The following is a 19,391-nucleotide window of genomic DNA, read 5'->3' as shown; positions in this document are numbered from 1 at the left end:
GTTCCAAACCCCCATCACCCTCTGGGTGAAAAAAGTTCTCAATACAAAGTATTCAATACTCCCCCTCTCCCCTCGAATCCTTCTGCCAATTACTTGAAATCTATGCCCCCTGGTTATTGACCTCTCTGCTGGGGATATAGGTCTTTCCTATCCACTCTATCTAGGCCCCTCATAATTTTATACACTTCAATAAGGTCTCCCCTTAGTCTTCTCTGTTTCAAAGAAAACAACCCCAGTCTATCCAATCTTTCCTCATAGCTAAAATTCTCCAGTCCTGGCAACATCCTCGTAAATCTCCTCTGTGCCCTCTCTAGTGCAATCACATCTTTCCTAAAATGTGGTGACCTGAACTGTACCCATACTCTAGCTGTAGCCTAACTAGTATTTTATACAGTTCAAACATAACCTCCCTGCTCTTATAAACAATGCCTTGGCAACAATGCTGCCTTCACTACCTTATCTACCTGTCCTGCTACCTTCAGGGATCTGTGGACATGCATTCCAAGGACTCTCTGTTCCTCTACGCTTCTCGGTATTCTACCATTTATTGTGTATTCCCTTGAGTGTTAGCCCTCCCCAAATGCATTACCTCGTACTTCTCTGGATTGAATTCCATTTTCCATTTTTCTGCCCACTTGATCAGTCTATTGATATCTTCCTGCAGTCTACAGAAATCTTCCTCACTATCAACCACACGGCCAATTTTTGCATCATCTGCAAACATCTTAATCATGTCCCCTACATTAAAGTCAAATCATTGACATATACCATAGATAACAACGGACCTATTGCTGAGTTCTGCCGAACTTATCCCTTCATGTAACTGTACTTTCTAACTTTATCCTGAAATACAACTATATTTACACCATCGATCCCCCTCTGTACCGGTATATTCTTACATTGATTTCCCCTTCTGTATTTATAGATTCTCATTATTCATCTATATCTATTATTGAACATTATTATATAAGTATAAACAAAAAAGTACTTGTTGATTCAGGGAATCTGAAACACTCGAAACACTCAGCATTCATCAAGGGGCTGCACCTCCTCCCTGAAGACCTTCCTTACAACCCAACTCTTTGACCAAGCAGTTAACCGCCCCTCTGAATCGCGCCTTCAGTTGCTCGGTGTCCATTTGTGTCCCATTACACTTCTGTGAAGCGCCATGGGACGTATTCCCGACCTTCAATGTGCTGTATAAGTGCACGTTTTTGCCTCTTCTTTCCACGGATGCTGCCTACCCTGCTTTTCATTGTGTGTTGGTCCCTCTCGCTTTATGTGCTCATTCTCACCACAACTCTGTAGAAAGTAGAATACAACTGCGAACAGGGTATAACCCAGTGCCGATTGCACCCTACTCCGAAGCTGTGCTCGTTTTAGTGACGCCAGCTGTTCTTTCACTCATTGCCCAGTATTCGTGTTTTCAGTGACTGATAAACACTTTATTTTTTGGGTCCTTACTGTGTAAAAGTGTTAGAAGTACTTTAATTTTCAGCACGTGTATTAGAGCTGGTACTCGGAGATTGTCGGACGGGGGTGGCATTCTGGTCCATCTCCGCGCTATGCTGCTGTGTTAGAACTGAGGGAAGCAGCGCAGTGTTGCATTGATCCTCCTTTGTGCAGAACTGAGCCGTTGCCGCAGTCGCAACTCTGGAGCCCCCGCTCACTTTCCGCGTAATCCCGCTCCATCCAGACTCTTTGATGTGTGGACTTTTTGTTTCTGTTCTTTTTCCATTGGCTGTCTCTTGGATCCGATGCGTGCAATCGGCCTGGGCCGGGGTTGGCTCCGATTGGTCAGCTGGCCCGCCTCTGGCTCTTATTGTCCACTTGGCTGTTGCCTCAGTTTCTCAATTTGAACCGAAGGGGGCTGAGAGATCCGGAGCCATGCGCATCATTACCAAGCAGAGCGCAGGAGCTACCGACGGACCCGTTCACTGAGCAGCCTCGCCCGTTACAGAAACCCACAGCTTCTGCGGGATGCCGTCAGCGGGGTTGGAGATCGTGGGCCTGGGACTGTGTGTCCTGGGCTGGCTGGGGGTCATGCTAGCTTGCGGGCTGCCCATGTGGAAGGTGACGGCTTTCATCGAGAGCAATATCGTGGTGGCGCAGACGGTCTGGGAAGGGCTGTGGATGAACTGCGTGGTGCAGAGTACCGGGCAGATGCAATGCAAAGTCTACAATTCCCTCCTATCCCTGGGGCAGGATCAACAGGCCGCCCGGGCGCTGACTGTCATCGCCTCCATCATGGGACTCATCGGGCTGCTCGTCACCATCCTGGGAGCACAATGCACCAACTGCACCGAGGGACTGAGCACCAAAGCCCGGATCGTCATCAGCGGAGGTGCCATCTTCATCGTGTCCGGCTTACTCGCCCTCATCCCCGTGTGCTGGATGGCGAACACCATCGTTCGCGACTTCTACGACCCGATCGTCCCGGTCTCCAAGAAGCGAGAGATGGGAGCGGCTCTGTACGTGGGCTGGACGGCCAGCGCGCTTCTCTTCATTGGGGGCTCCCTGCTCTGCTGCTCGTGCCCCCCGAAGCAAGACCAGTCGTCGTTCGCCGTCAAGTATACGGCCCCAAGGAGAGCGTCGGCTAACGGGGACTACGACAAGAGGAATTACGTGTGAAAAGTTCTCCACGGTAATCTGGAGAGACCAGAATTGGACACAGGGGGGGTCAGGGGAGCGAGCGATCGCACAACCTGCCTTCCCACCAGCTTTCTTACTCTTGCTTATTTAAAGCAGTCTTTTTTTTTATTTAATGGATTTGTATTGTAAACGAAAACAGGAGTGTCCATTGTGTACCTACAGTATTTGTACAGCTTTGGGTTAACCCTTGGAGAACTGGAAACGCCCCCCGAGAGTGACTTTACAAAGTTGGACCGTGAAGACCGATTGTCTAGAGACTTTTGAACAGTCATTCGGACACTGCTCGATTTCATTTGCAATGGACATTTCTGTGAGCATAGCTGTTTTAGTGAAAGGTGTGGGGTGATCCTCTTCCCTCCCTTGGTCTCAGACGCCCGGGCTTCCTCTGTAGCGGCTCCCCGGGAATTGGGCGGCCGGTTTGTACTGACCGTTGTAGAATTAATTAGGAAGTTTGATTTGAAAAAGGGGCGGAGTGCGGCTCCGCGATCTGCTTTTGTTCCGTATTATCAGCCATAAGTAACCCAGCTCTTACTTACAGCTTTAGCTCAAGTCTGGCATCAGATTGATCGATTGATTTTACAATATAGACTATTACAGAACTTAATGCTGTGCAACTAGACCTTCGGGTCTGCCCTTGTGTTCACGGTTTAATGAAACGAAGTTTAGTGTGCTTGGTGCAGTTAGGTGTACGATTGAGTGTCAGATGTCTGAGCTCGCGATCCGCTTTTTGTGGTTGTCTGTTGTCCAGTTAAAGTTCTTAACACTTTCTTTGTGACTTGAGCTCGCAGCGAATGGTCCAATAATCAAACAGCCTGAACGTAGACCCCATTGTTTCTAAAAGCGATGCTCGCTTCGACCTGTTGCTTCTCTTTAGAGCATCACAGCGAGCAGACTTTGTTTCCACATGAGAGTTCCCAGCTCGCCCTCCTAGTGTGAGTAACGGTTCATATAACCAGATATCTATCTGTCCGTTAGAAAATTCAGCGCCTGCATCGGGCAGCTCTCTCCGGAGATAGTAAGGTGAATATTAATGATCGAGAGAGCGTGCGCAATGGGGGCAGTACTGGTGATGTAGCGAGTGTTACTGGCGGAGGGAATGAGTTTAACAGTATTAATGTAGTCAGTATTATTCAATGAGCGCGGAGGCAGTTTCCAGAGCGCAGTGTTGCACATGGAGAGTATGTTCAGGATGGGAGCATTAACAGGGAATCACTGATCCAGTCACAGCTCAAGGTTGGGACCGTGTCTTAGTGGTGAGAGTTTATGTGGTGGACACAGTAATATCGATGGTGTTCATATTGGGACAGTACTACTGACGGAGATCAGTGCTGATGGCTGGATCAGTATTAATGATGTTGCAACTATTAATGTTCGAGGCAGTTATACTCTTTATATTAATTTGCCAAAGGTTTCAGAAGGAAATGAAGGGCTGCCGACTGGTTCCAGTAATGATGGCCCCGCTCTTTGTACTGTGATGTAAAGTGGGGGCAGAACATTTGAATCATTTCTGTCTCCCGTTTCTGTGAGTTGGTGGGTGAGAACTCTCCCCAAAAAACCTCGCCCTGATGACTCGCCTGCCACCTTCCCAGCAGTTTGTCTTTCATCTTTGTCTGAGTGTGAATGTAATAAATGCACAAAATAAACGACCACGTGACTTTCTAAGGGGAGGGTTGCGCGGGATTGCTGGCGAGAGGACGTCCTGTCGCCATAGTTCCCGGAGATGCTGCTGGTAACTAGGAAACCCGCGACTATGTGTTGGGCCCCATCCAGTGCGCCGCTGAGCCCTTTACATCACACGCCCTCGCTGAATGGATTCTCCGAACTCAGGCACAAACCCGCAGAGCACAAAGCACTTCGCTGGGCTGGCTCAGCAGTCTTCTGTTCTCTGCGCTTGCTTGTCTGTGGGCCTCTTCCAAGTAAGAGGAAAGCAATTTTACGGAAAGAAACAATTCTAATTTACACTGAGCACTGGGGGTAATTTTAACTGGTGTAAGTTGGGAGATGTCGAATTGGCCGCCCGCTGTACACAACGCCCGATTTTCATTCCCACTGAAGTCAATGGAACGAAAAATCTGTACAATGGGCCACCAATTCCATGTCGCTCATTTTACCCCATCGCCCACTGCCCGAGTGACTTAGCATCAACAAAGTAGGCGCCATATAAAATAAGGGGCTCCAACTTGTCGCAATAGTGTGCTAGGAACCCATCTTCGGAACTGCAGTTACAATCTCCCAACCCTATGCACCTCACATGTATACCAATCCCACCATCCCAATAATGTACTATAACCCAACTTAAAAACAAGACCGCTCCCAACTACCTCCAACAGGCTCTGCTATCTTACCCTTCTGTTGCATTATTAGCCCCACCCCCACCACTTGTCCTTATTGCATCAGCAAGATTGCCAATTAATGGGACATTTGGAGCACAAAGTAGCACAAGAACGTATGGACTCTGACAGACCACTCGGCTCAACAAGTCACTCCCCTCCACCCACCGGGTTATGCTCTCTGCCCAGTTTCTTTAATCTCCTGAGGGAGACGGAAAACGAGACTGTAAAATATCCAAGAAGTCATCCGGGACAGCGTTCACTGACCACTAAGAATAGAAACATAGAAACATAGAAAATAGGTGCAGGAGTAGGACATTCGGCCCTTCTAGCCTGCACCACCATTCAATGAGTTCATGACTGAACATGCAACTTCAGTACCCCATTCCTGCTTTCTCGCCATACCCCTTGATCCCCCGAGTAGTAAGGACTTCATCTAACTCCTTTTGAATATAGTTAGTGAATTGGCCTCAACAACTTTCTGTGGTAGAGAATAATTGAGTAAAACTCCCGAATATTATTCCAGTCGTACAATCCTGGTGAGTAGGATTGGGTTCTGCTGTTGTGCGTGTTTCGGGTTTTCACTCCCACTTTGGTTGTAAGTTCCAACTTCCATTTAGCAGATGGAGCTGCTTCAGGAGGCCTGCACCAACCCCGGCGGCGACTTGACCAGACCGGAGAAAAGCAGATCTATAATAGTGGTCTCCACTGAGCAGCACCTTTGATTTATTTAATATATATAGGAAGTACTTGCGCTTCTACATTTTCCGTGATCAATATGGGATGTGGACTCTAAACAGGCATTCCACCGCCCCCAGGCCTTTCGTCCTATTTAAGTAACAGAATTACCCTTGATCCCGGTCCAATGAATTAATGTCGCTTTGAGCGTAGAGTTCCAACATTGCGCAGAACGTTGTGATTGTGGCTTTATTATTGAGTTGCATTCGTTTCAAAGAACCTGTTTGCACTTGTAAGTTGCCCCGTGAGATGCATCTCGATGCTTAACTAACTCTATTGGTAACAGCTTTACACTGCCTGGATACTTTTAGCGAATGATTAATAATTACAACCCTCTGCCTTTTTCGTTTGCACCTTTGCTAATGGTTACTGATTGACTACGTGCAGGTTCGATGTTTTCCGTGCTATTGTGTATCATCTCACATTTATCTACATTAAAAAATCATTGCTATTTCTTAGCCTGCCTGCTTAATGTGTTGATAAACCTCTGAGCGCTATTGATCTCCCCGTCACTTGCCACTTGTCACCTGCCAAACAGCTTTATGATGTGGACTAGTTAACCCTCAACGCAATGTTAACAATAGCAAAATCTCGTGAGAGGAGATTGTCATATCTTCTGTCTAGCCTGGCATGGACCCAACACCAGTAGTGAAAGGACGTCAACTAGACTCAACTATACTGATCCGCTTGTTTGTTACTGTCCTAAAGGACGCTTAGCAGAGGGATTATGTGCTTTGTTAATTATTTTGGCCGGGATACAATTTCTGATCACTTTATATATGTTATCAACTTGTAAGTTACCTCTGCCATTAGTTCCCGTGAGAGGGCATTAAGCGGATGGATAAATTCTGCTTCCTTTACCACAGAAAATTGACTAAGATTCTCGTTCTCATCTTCAAAACGATCTATGGTTTTGCTTTATTCCAACTAAGTGATCTTCTCCAGCCTACATCCATGCACCCATCCTGTACTTAAGATTAATGCTTGCTCCCCAGTCCATGAGGTGTCAGTGTGGCTCAGTAGTAGCAAAACTGTGTGTTCAAGCCACACTCCAAGGTCTTGAGGACATAATCTAGCCTAATTATTCAATGCAGTCTTCTTAGGCAATCCCTCTGAGTTGAGGATGACTTGCTTTCACACAAAAATGAGTTCTCAGGTGACTGATGAGTTCAATGCAGGACCTACCATCTCTGTTACAGGTGGAGCAGACAGTGGTTGAAGGTCGTGTGCTCCTTCCACTGTTTGTGCTTCGCTTCCGCTTGCAACCGGCAAAGAGACTCGTGGTGTTCGGTGCCTTCCCGGATGCTTCTCCTCCACTTTGCGTGGTTTTGGGCCAGGGATTCCCAGGTGTCGGTGGGGATGTTGCACTTTTTCAAGAAGGCTTTGAGGGTGTCCTTGAAGCATTTTCCCTGCCCACCTGGGGTTCGCTTGATTTAGGAATCTCGTGTCAGGCATGTGGATGATGTGGCCCATTCATCAAAGCTGATCGAGCGTGGTCAATGCTTCAATGCTGAGGATTGGTGCGCCTATCCACCAATTGATTTGCAGGATCTTGCAGAGGCAGCATTAGTGGTACTTCTCCAGTGTTTTGAGGTGCCTACTGCACATAGTCCCTGTCTCTGAAGCTTATAGGAGGGCGGGTATCACCACTGCTCTGTCGACCATGAGCTTGGTGCCAGGTTTGAGGTCCTGGTCTTCAAACACTCTCTTCCTCAGGTGACCGAAGGCTGCTCTAGCACACTGGAGGCTGTGTTGAACTCCGTCATTGACGTCTGCCCTTGTTGACAGTAGGCTCCTGAGATATGGAAAATGATTCACTCAGTCCAAGGTCTCGTCGTGGATTTTGATAATGGGGACAGTACTGTGTGGCGGAGGCAGGTTGATAGAGGACCTTTGTCTTATAGATGTGTAGTGTGAGGTACATGCTCTCGTATATTTCGTTGAAGGTGTTAATGATTTGGAGTTCGACCTCTGAGTGTGTGCAGATGCAAGCATCGTCTGCATACTGTAATTCAATGACAGAGGATGGGATGACCTTGGATCTGGACTGGAGGCAACGGATGCAGTACTTCAGTGCAGTAATGACCAAGTGAGTGCAGCATTGTCAGAGGTGCTGTTTTCTGATGAAACGTTAAACGGAGGCCCGTTCTGCCTATTCTGTGGATTTAAAAGATTCCACCACGCTATTGGAAGATGGGAGCAGTTCCCCCGCTCTCCTGGTCAACACTTATCCTTCAACCAACACCACCAAAAATAGATGAAATGGTCATTTATCTCATTGCTGTTTGTAGGATCTTGCTGTGGACAAATAGGTTGCGGCCTTTGCCAATATAACGGTGATTACACTTCAAAGTGATTCATTGCCCGTGAGCAGTATGGGTCCAGTATGTTACCGGGCCCAGAGTTAAAACGCCCTCCAGTCATATCTCTGCATCCATGGCCGGTGGAAAAATTTGCATTGATTGCATTGTCCATTTCAAATGACTCAGAAGGGGAAGCAATACGTCTTGGTTATAATTGATTGTTTCCAAATAGGGCTAAGTAGCGATCACCACAAATTGTAAATCATCTTCAGGGACAGAAAAAAACAATGTGAATGGAGGCAAAAAGAGAGATAAGGGGGGAGGGGGGTCACAGGCACTGTCTGCATCTGGACAAGTACATGCTGCTCATATCATTGGGTAGAATAAGGGGAGTACTGGGGAAATACCCGATTGGAACTACGGTAAAATACATCCAAAGACAGCCATAGATGGGAACAAGCAACAGGTATTCATAGTTACCATTTCTACCCAAATCGGACCGGGCAATACCAATTCTTGTTCCGTTTTGTTAATTGCTGGTTATATATTTGCATGGATCGATTTTCGTTTTACTTCTGAAAATAAACTGTTACTGTAACCAATTAGTGTCCGCTCTAACCTATTGGACAAGGAAGATGGCAAAAAGTAGGCTTTCTTAGACACGGAGAGGGAAGAATGGCCACGGGGAGGGAGGGACTGCCCCTGGGAAAGACTGCCCCTGGGAGAGAAGGATTACCTCAGGAAGGGGAAGATTATCGCGGGGAGGGAGGGATTAACCTGGGAAGTGTGTGAGTGGGGGAGGTGCGTGGGTTGCCCGGGTAGAGGGGAATGGCCTCGGGGAGGGAATGGTGGCCTCGGGGAAGGAGGAATGCACTCGGGGATAGACGGAGGGATGGCCTCGGGGAAGGAGTGAGGGAGGGATGGCCTCGGGGAGGGAGTGAGGGAGGGATGCACCCGGGAGGCTGCTCTCTCAGGTTTAGTCCAGCTTTTCTGCGGCAGAAATTTGCAATTTCTGAAAGCTTTTCAGCCTTCAATTAGATAAAGAAACATTTCATTCCTAACATCATTGAAAGAGAGAAATGCCAAGGCAACAGTAGAGACTTTCTCGTTGCCTGGATACCGTGCGCTCTTTATACTTAGTAAAAGATGCGTTTCTCCAAGTGTCAGTTGTCACATTACCGGACAGATTCCGGTTATAAGCAAAGGGGACCCGTTTCTTGAGTCGGGATCGGGGCTTTGGTTTCCAATCATTTTCCTGAAGCATTTAGATATTATTTTTTTAATTAGGAAAGGATTAAGAGGAAGAGGGAAGGAAAACGGGAGGTCATTTAAAACGGTGGGAACTGCCAGCAGCCATTCACGACGCTGTGGATTTGGGGAGGCCCACTGAAAGGTTTAAAGTGGCTTCATTAGAACAAAGCGAACTCGGATTAGTTTGTGAGTGCTTTTCGCCGATTATTTAGAAGAAGAGGAACGAGATAGAGACAAGGAGAGAAGGAAAGAGATAGGGAGGGAAAAATAGGTTAATAAGGCCATAAAAAAGCAAACCAACACTAGGGTTTATTTATAGAACGATTGCATTGAAAAGTAGGGAAGTTGTGCTGAACTCGAATCAAACCTTGGTTGCACCACACAGAGTACTGCGTGCAGTTCTGGTCGCCATATTATAAAAAGGATATAGAGGCACTGGAGAGGGTGCAGAGAAGATTTACAAGGATGATACCGGAAATGCGAGGGTACACATATCAGGAAAGGATGAACAGGCTGGGTCTCCTTTCTCTTGAAAAGAGAAGGCCGAGGGGTGACCTAATAGAGGTCTTTAAAATGATGAAAGGTTTTGATAGAATAGGTTCAGAGAGAATGTTTCCACGTGCGGAAGAGCATAACTAGAGGCCATCAATATAAGATAGTCACCAAGAAATCAAATAGGGAATTCAGGAGGAACTTCTTTACCCAGAGATTGGTGAGAATGTGGAACTCGATATCACAGGAAGTGGTTGAGTCAAATAGTATAGATGCATTTAAGACGTGGTTAAATAAGCAGATGAGGAAAGACTGGAGGAGGCGCGAGTGGAGCAGAAGCGCCAGCATGGACGAGTTGGGCCGAATGGCCTGTTTCTGTGCCGTATATCCTATGTAAAGAGAGGTTTATGAGAACAGATTACAAGCGACTAAGGTGTAAACAGGAGCAGAAAAGGACAGAGACATAACGGCAACGAGGAAGTGTAAGAGTAAGAGGAGAGGCAGCAATGAGACACACTCAAAGAAAGAGGAAAACCAGAAAGCAACATACATTCAAATATCGCGTCCTCTCCTGCCCTCATCCTTCCACATGGCCCCAGTTACAGACGGTCTTTAGCGCTCGCTCACAGTCTATTCAAACAAAGCCTTGGAAGTTTCCGAGTGTTTTCCTGTGTTTAGCCAGTGAGTGATAAATAGCCATTTCTAATCCCATCGTGTTAGTCATCTACAGCAGAGCCCTTTGTGAGAGGAAATAGGAAATACGAGGATTGTTAACGATATTGTGATGATCTTGTTGAAACAGATCAACTAGTTGGACGGATAAAGACAGGATCAGCATCGCAAACTCGATGAAGAAGCGCGGCGCTACAGTATAAGCGAATTGTTAACAGTTAAATTGCAAAATCGAACTGGGAGTGAACTAACGATAAATCAACACTTTTCCAGTGCTAGTCATTAACTTGATTATTTCTTATTCTCCTTCCATCATCTGTAACCTGCAGTAACTGCAGCCAAGGTTCAGTGTGGGAGGCGGTTGTATAAGGATTTTTTTTTAAAATGTCTAATTAAAAATGGAACCTAGGAACTGTTCGAGTCTCAGAGTCCATGCTCCCAGCAGGGTGTGCATTTTTTTAAACTCTTGTACTCGGAGTCCACACGTCCTCTGGATCACAAATAGCAAATTAGAGTGAAAATAGCATCAGAGTCGGAAGAACAAAGCGACGGGATGGATTTAACGCCACAACACCATTCGAATAAAATAGTGCAGATTCTAACAGAACCAATAGACTGGTGTACAATTCCATCTCTCCCCAGAGCCGTTTTCTTGTGGCCAATACAAAAACCTGCTCCCACAGGTGATCCCACACTTCCTATGAACTGGTGAGAATTTGTGTGCAAAGTAATGTGGGATAATGTGCCCTGGACTTACAATAAAGTTATTTGTTCGCTCTGCAATTTACAGCATGCCCACAGAACTTTATATGACGATTACTACCTGTCACCTCAGACACTTTCTAAAAGACTAAAATACGAAAAAGATTTATTCACACATAAAACAATTAACAGGAGAAAACAGTGACAGTGAGTTAGTGAAGTTATTCCAAATGACAATAAGGTGTCAGGTCTGGCTCAGTGGTAGCACTCTCACCTCTGAATCAGAAGGTCCTGAGTTCACTCCAGAGACTTGAGCACATAATCTAGCCTGACACTCCAGGCCGACTTGAATAAGCTACCACCAACCCCTCTCAAATATAGAAGGCCTTTTTGGACCATCGCCGAAGCCCTTAAGCAAGCTCCCCTCAGTCTTGACCACCGATGGCAAAATGCTTGGAAGAACTGTGACATATGGAATGCATTCCTTATAGAGGACCCCACAGTACAACCTGAACGATCAAACCTTCCTCGCAAACAGTGGACAAGCATCAACCGCCTCAGAACTGGTCATGGTCGATCCTGCCACCTTCTCTATAGATGGAAGATTAAAGCATCCCCATCATGCGAATGTGGAGCTCCTAATCAAACCCTGGAGCACATCACTGAGCATTGCCCTCAGAAGAAATTCACAGGCAGCCTACAAGATATGCACACTGTTACACTGGAAGCTTTGGCCTGGATATCTGGCTGAGATATTGACATTTGATTTGCTATTACAATATGAAAGAAGACTCCAGTGCAGTACGGAGGGAGTGCTGCACTAACGGAGGTGCGGCCTTTCAGATGAGACATTAAACCGAGGATCTGTCTGACCTCTCATCTAGACATAAAGATCCAGTGGCAAAAGTTTAAAGAGCAGCAGAGGAGGTCACCCCGTGTCCTGATCAATATTTGTCCCGCTACGGAAAATAGATTAACTGGTCATTTATTCCACTGCTGTTTTGGGGACTTTGTTGTAAGCAAATTGACAGCAGTTTCCTAACATTACATCAATAATTACACTTCGGAACTACTTCAGTGGCTATGTAAATTCCTTCCTTAATATAGCAGCTTTGAACCAGTTCACGAAAGGGTTAACAGTGAAACCAATCCCCTCAGTATCTTTCATTGACTTTTTTGCATAACATTTTTTTTTTAATGGAGAAAGTTTTCTCAGAAGAGAATTACCTACCTTGTCAGCCTTTTTCAGAATTGCACAGGCATCTTACCCATAGAGCTGTTGCCTCGGCGCCTGTTGCAACTGGGCCAAACGTTGCATGGGTCTGTTAGTTATCAACAGTGTATGTACTTCATGTAGAGCCAAAAGGGTAGCAGCCATTTACTAGACAGTTGAACAATCTTTTTTTTAAAGTATTTTCAAGCCAAGAAATGTCTAAACTATTAATAAAAGACTCAATTTTCAATTCCAGCACCTTTTCCACCCCTTATACAACCCAAAGAGGATATGAGGAATTCTAATCACGCCATAGAGTGCAACTTCCGGGTTGCGCATTCGATTAGTTAAGTTTTTAATCAGTTGACACACTGCATCTTTGGCGTGCAAATCGATCTCAGGACACCCTTATTTCAGTCAAAATCAATAAGGTCACATAGTGCAATATTATGTAGAACCCGAATTAACTGGTGAGAATATACCAGATGTCGATTCAGTTACCAAAGGTAAAATCACTCGGTTCATGGAAACTGAAAAATGAGCACATGGGACAATGGTTTTATTACATGTATTTAAAATACATTTGAGATTAAATATATTAAAAAAAGGCAAAGCAGAAACCAAAAAGAGAGATTCTGTCCGGCCTCAGCCCTGCTACTGCACATGAAAATCAGGAAAGATATATAACAGGCTGCTGATCCGCTAGCGCCAGATTTACACTTACGTCCACAGTCAATATTACGCCCATGATCTCCCATACAACCAGCAAGAAATGGAAGGGCTCTCGCATTCAGCAAGATCTGGAGCATAGACTTAGGAAATTGGAAGCCCACCACAGGCAATGGCGGACGGTAATGATGAAGTGGCTCATCATCCAGGTCAAAAACTGAAGATCATACGAGGGGAAATACTGTGAACAGGGGGGCAGCACTAATCAAGTTCCCAACATACACCCTAAAAGCCAACAAACTGAATAATTACACCCACTAAGTAAAGGGATAGCGAACTTCACTGGCCTGACTGAATTTAGACAATTTGCAAATTCCTCTATCTCCCTCTGCCTCTCAGGTCACCTAACCAGTAACCGAGCGGTACTCAGCTACAATTCCTGTCACTCCAGCCTTTGAAAAATTAGGATGTCTACCAACCAGTCAGGTTTCAGTATTTGCATTTGTTGTGCTTGAAGATGTGTGCTTTTTATATTAATTTTGATATAAATCTGGCAGGAGGGACTTTATTTATGTAGAGAGACTAGAGAAACGGGTATTGTTCTCCTTAGAGCAGGGAATGTAAAGGGAAGATTTAATAGAGTTGTTTTCAAAATTGAGTTTTTTGATAGAGTGAGGGGAGGGGGAGGGGAGAAACTGTTTCCTCTGGCAGGACGGTCAGTAATCAGAGGACACATGTTTATGACAGTTGCCAAAAAAGGAATGAACTGGAATGCACTGCCTGAAAGTGTGTGGAAGCAGAGCCGATAGTAGCTTTCAAAGGGGAATTGGATATATACTTGAAAAGGACAAATAGGCATGGCTTTGGGGACAGTGTAAGGGAGTGGGGTTAATTAAATAATTCTTTCAAAGAGCTGGCACGGGCAGTATTAAAATCAAAATGTTGCTGGACCGGGAGCAGATCTCAGTAAGGATACATATTTTATAAAATGCTCAAAATTTATAATTAAACGACCAGAAAAATGCTTTTTTCCTGCTGCGCCTTCACAATATTGAGGGACTCTCCTAATTAATGCAATTGGAAGATACTCGAGCCCAGAATTTGCTCAGCAATAACAGCGAACGAACACCGTTCACTTATTACGTCTTTGAAACTGACCGCAACTTCAGGATTTAGTGCATGCGCATTCTAGCGCGGAAATTCTGAAGTTGTGGTCATTGGCTGCGCTGTGGCCCCTCCCTTCCATAGCCAGCAGTGTATTGAGGGAAATCAGTGAAACTGATGAAAACTTGGGCTATTCCGCGCTAATATCGCTGTTAAATACCTCATTAAATTTAGGCCTTGTTGGATATAACTGGGGTTTTAATGGCGTATTTACTGCTAAACAAATGTTATGGCCCTGTAAAACTAAATTTAATTTTGTGGAGTGTCAAATTTCTCCGTAATCATGAAAATTAATTACATTTTTTAAGTTAGTTCATATTTATTTCAGGTTTACCCTTTCGCCATGTGAGAGCCCCAATCTTTGGTTTTCTCTCCGTGACATTTTTTAAAAGTCTGAATAAAAGCAACTTCTGCACTTCCTGGTTCCCTGTCTGTGAGAATCCTGGATTGTGATTGGCTGCTTACAGAACTTGTTGATGTCACAGCAGCTTGCACGAGGAATTCCCCACTAATCTACACTGCTCTGACGTACGCAGCAAGAGAGGCAAACTTTTAGCCAACGAGATCATGAGATCTCTGTGAGCAGCTTTCGTCGGGGCCAGCGGCGAACGCCTTTGCTTCGCCGCTCACTGCAAATTCTGGGCCTCCGTATTTGAGAGTCAGAGGCGTGGCCAGTTCTGTGGACGGAGATTGGTTCAGACGGAAGGTTTGATGGACGGGTGTAAAATAGCGAAGTTTGGTGTCTTGTAGTTACGTGCACAACTCACACACCCAACATTCTACAATCTTTAAGCCACGTAATTGGTTTGCATCCAGCTCAAATATGGACGGATCTCCCAGCTATATATTTTAGAGAGACTCCTTGTACAAGGAAGTCTTTAGGACCCAGTGTGAACCTTTCTGATGGGAGGAATCTTCATTTGCCAGGCCAGAGTAGTTCAATCCTCCCCTGGTGTGCTGAATTCCTGCCCATTGCAGAATTTCTTTGATTTCTTTCTTTTCTGCTGACTTGCTGCAAACGTTTTAATAAACAAGAGGGGAATTCCGAGGAGTCAGAGAGTGGAAAGTAAAGCTGAACAGGGGCCTGACAGGAAACATGGGTTACTGGACAGAGAGTAAAGGCTAGCAGAGAATCTGGTTTAAAATAAAAGAACCAATGAGACAGGCACAAAAAAACAATTTCCTTCGTACCAACCTACAGCCACACAAATACTGTTACATCAGGCTGCAGAACTAGCAACAGAAATAGTTATTTCCTCAATAGTTCACCATTTCTTGATCAACATGACATTTAAGGTACCCACTGTTTGAGGTATCTCCTCTTGAAGACATACACTTAAACTGCAGGAGTTCATGCCCGATGGCATCTCTGCTCTAAGTTGCATGTATTCCAAAACTTCAACTAAGAAGCAGGTCCCACTAATAGTTTTCATGGGGCTTTATAATGAGTTGCTATGTTTTTCAATTACTAGTTTTCCCTCTGCTTTACTCCCTTTTACACTGTTTCCCACATTACAACAGTGACCACACTCCAAAAGTGCTTAATTGGCTGTAAAGCGCTTTGGGACGTCCAGTAGTTGTGAAAGGCGCTATATAAATGCACGTCTTTCTTTCTTTCTTTGCCCCATTTCTGCTGAAGGCCCCTGCTCATCCAGTACTATTCCAGATGTGTTTGTGGTTCTCTGGTACAGTCTCAAGAAGTCATTGGACAGTGGGTATAAGCAGACTACTTAAACATGGAGGGGAGGGGGAACCACAATCAAGCTTGACTTTGTCCTCACTCAACATATGCAGGTGCCCTTTCTAACAGGGATCACTGAAAAATAGTAGCAAGGAACCTGGATAATTTCCCATCAGCACAGATTGGGGATACTGTGGTTTTATGGTGACTCCCACCTTCCCATCCACTTCAGCACTGACTGGGGTTCAAACCTGGGGCCATCCTGATCTGTATCACTCAATTGCCTCTGAGCCATCAGATAGCTGCAGGCTCTTGTATTCTGTATTTGGGTGAAATATTAATAGTTGTCCCAATAAAACTGACCAGATATTTCTATTAGCATTTGTAGGGGGCAGTAACGGGGTGCTAAGGGGTTACTAACGGGGCGCAGCAATTTCACCGATGCCCGCAAACTGACTTGGTGTCATATTTGACCCTGAAATTAGCTTTGGATCATATATCCGCAGCATAACTATTTCCACCTCCATAACATTGCCCATCTCTGCCCTTGCCTCAGCTCCTCCGCTGCTGAAGTTCTCATCCATGCCTTTCTTACCTCTAGACTTGACTATTCCAACACGCTCCTGGCTGGCCTCCCACAATATACCCTACATAAACTTGAGAGAATCCAAAACTCGGCTGCCTGTGTCCTAACTCGCACCAAGTCCCTCTCACCCATCACCCCTGTGCTCGCTGACCTACATTGACTTCCGGTTAATCAATGCCTCGATTTCAAAATTCTCACCCTTATTTTCAAATTCCTCCATGGCCTCACCCCTCCCTATCTCTGTAATCTCCTCTAGCCCCACAACCCCCCCCCTCCCCCGAGACATCTGCGCTCCTCTAATTCTGCCCTCCTGATATCCCTGATTATAATTGCTCAACCATTGGTGGCCGTGCCTTCTGTTGCCTACGTCCCAAGCTCTGGAACTCCATGCCTAAACCTCTCCGCCTCTCTACCTCTCTTTCCTCCTTCAAGACGCTCCTTAAAACATATCTCTTCTAATTTCTACTTATGCGGCTCGGTTTGAAATTTTTATTGCATAATACTCCTGTGAAGCGCCTTGGGACGTTTCACTACATTAAAGCCGCTATATAAATATATATATATCCCTGAGCTCTGTTGGACTACCATGAGAACAATTAAGTTTAACAAGTATATTTTATTTAATCCTTATGCATTTTAATAAATACACAGGGGGAGAAATTCGCCTGGTTTACGCCTCCCGTTAGTGCCCACAGGGGCGGTAATGGGACGCTAAGGGTTACCGACTGGGCGCGCCAATTTCACTGACGCCCGCAAACTTAATTGGCGGTTTTGCGCTGGTGCTAACCTTACCACCTCGCTCTCTTGCGCCCTGTAGCTCGTGACGTCATCCGGTCCTCAGTGCTCAGTTACCGCTCTGGATGTAATATCCGCTCCCGCCCCTGCTGCATCGCCGGGCGTCAACAACGGCAGCTGTAAGAGAAGTTGCCCCCTCAGCTGGCCACTTGGAGAGCGATATTTAAAGACAGAGGCGGTCAGGTAGGGCAAGATTATATCGATCCCCAGTATGGTGCCTTCTGATTGATTTTGACCCCACTATTCCTCAGCCCTCCACTCTCTTACAGTGCTTGGGGCTGTTATTCACATGGTCCCGTGGTCCCACAGCGAGAGCAGGAAGATTAATTCAACCCATCATTGGCCCTTCCCTTTAAGCAAGGGAAGGAACCTCTAAAGACGGCAGCGCTGCACTGAACTCTGTTTACCGCTCTGCCGCTACTGCCCCTCTCACACACTTTAGTGCTCTAAGGGAAGTGGTAGCGCTTGATTTAACACTCCACTTCTCTCTTGGGGCGCTGAAGCTGAAGTTCCTGGAAGCAGCAAATCCTTTTCGCCTGGTAATATTTTGCGACCATTCAAAAATTATCGCCCTAAATGGGACGCTACGCTGGGGCCTAAGTTCCCTACTACAAATTATATAAAGTCCTTTGTAGTCAGTCTAGATGAAGCTTAACAGAGCATCTGGAATGACCCTAGATCTGATGTGGCAGTTATACTCGTTCTTTGCATTCTTAAGTCTGACCATTCCAATGCAGACACCTTGAATTGAGCCTTCAATAATTTGGTGTCCAATATAATGTAAAACTATTGTTGGTCCAGCTCTCCCATTTTTTTAATTGTCTCACAGAAAACCAAAGTAATTATATAAAACGATCCCTCCTGCAGAAGCCACTATCCACATGTACCATTATTGAGGTCCCCTATTGTCGTGCTGCATTTGGTCTTTCCATTACCCTGTACAACATCACTTCCAGATGCCACCACCTCATTTGGTTAACTGATTTAACTATTAACTTTGCACATATATACCTCAAAACATAGTCGTAATTAATTTACCCCAAATTTAGAACAAATCAAAGGGCTCCTTACATTATCCTGTTCCCTTCAGATGTAATATTCTAACATCATGCAAGAGTAAGTTCTGAGTTGAGGATGGCAGTAATGTGAAAGATAATGTACAAGATTGAAACAAAAGTGGAGCGTTAGAATTCCTGATGTACTGACAATCAGATGTGTTAAACAGCATCTCTTATTCTCTGCCTCTTACACTGTAGTGCCAATTGGGGTGTACATGGTCGATGAAAGGAAAAGGGGTGGTTGAATGACCGTCCTTGTTGTATGCTTCTTCTGTTCTTGGATCAATAGTAGCAAAACTACCCTAAACTAGCTGATTTTTCTCTCCTCCTTTGCTGAAAGTGTTCACTTTCGCTGGTCTATAATTCCACGCGTGCTGATCACTCTCCACATGGCCATTCATGTGGGAAATATGTTAGTTTCTTTTATGGATGTGTCTATTTGTACTAACTGAACTGCAGCCGTATCTATGATTAGCTCTCCAGACGTATTGCTCATTCGTCCCCTTTGAGCATAAGCCACAACCTGAAGGTCCTCTCGAATGTGTAACTGGAACCGCCCCAGCCCAAGTTCTGAATGACTTTCCAATTTGTAATTCGATCCATTTTGACCTCAGAAGCCAGAGGATAGATCTCCCTAAAAGTCACCAAGTTCCAGCCGAAGTCCATTGCCCCAGCGTAAGTGCATTCCTCCCCCAGCTGAAGTCCCTTACCCCAGCACATGTGCTGCCTCCCACAGCCAAGTTCCAGCTGAAGGCCCTTAACCAAGTGCAAGACCTTGCCCATTGCCTTCCGTCTCCCCCCCCTATAGATGGGGCATTGTGTGCGCATTGTTAGCAGGTATATTGGATATGAAGTGAAAAGTGACAGTGCCGTGACTTCTGGATTCCATTCACACAAACGATGTCCCTTGTAACATATGCACCGAGCTTGCAGGCAACAGGGTGTTCGAAGAATGTGATCCGGCTTCTGAGTTCGCTCTCTCCCCTCTGATTCCCCCCCAATCACCCCCCGACCCCACCAATCTATCCCCGCCAATCCCCCCACAATCTTTCCCCCCCGACCCCCCCAATCTCTCCCCCCAATCC

The 19,391-nt window shown here is 45.6% G+C and overlaps 1 protein-coding gene across 1 annotated transcript; it reads left to right on the top strand.

Annotated features, from left to right (window-relative positions):
- Window positions 1-1,924: 1,924 nt before the first annotated feature.
- On the top strand, window positions 1,925-6,174 carry cldn5a (claudin 5a). Its single transcript, XM_070887595.1, has one exon. The coding sequence runs from the start codon at window positions 1,981-1,983 to the stop codon at window positions 2,629-2,631; it is 651 nt and encodes a 216-aa protein (XP_070743696.1). The 5' UTR covers window positions 1,925-1,980; the 3' UTR covers window positions 2,632-6,174.
- Window positions 6,175-19,391: the final 13,217 nt, after the last annotated feature.

Source organism: Pristiophorus japonicus, chromosome 8, assembly GCF_044704955.1.
Source record: "Pristiophorus japonicus isolate sPriJap1 chromosome 8, sPriJap1.hap1, whole genome shotgun sequence".
Taxonomy (NCBI): domain Eukaryota; kingdom Metazoa; phylum Chordata; class Chondrichthyes; family Pristiophoridae; genus Pristiophorus; species Pristiophorus japonicus.
This window is presented reverse-complemented; position numbering and strand designations above follow the sequence as displayed.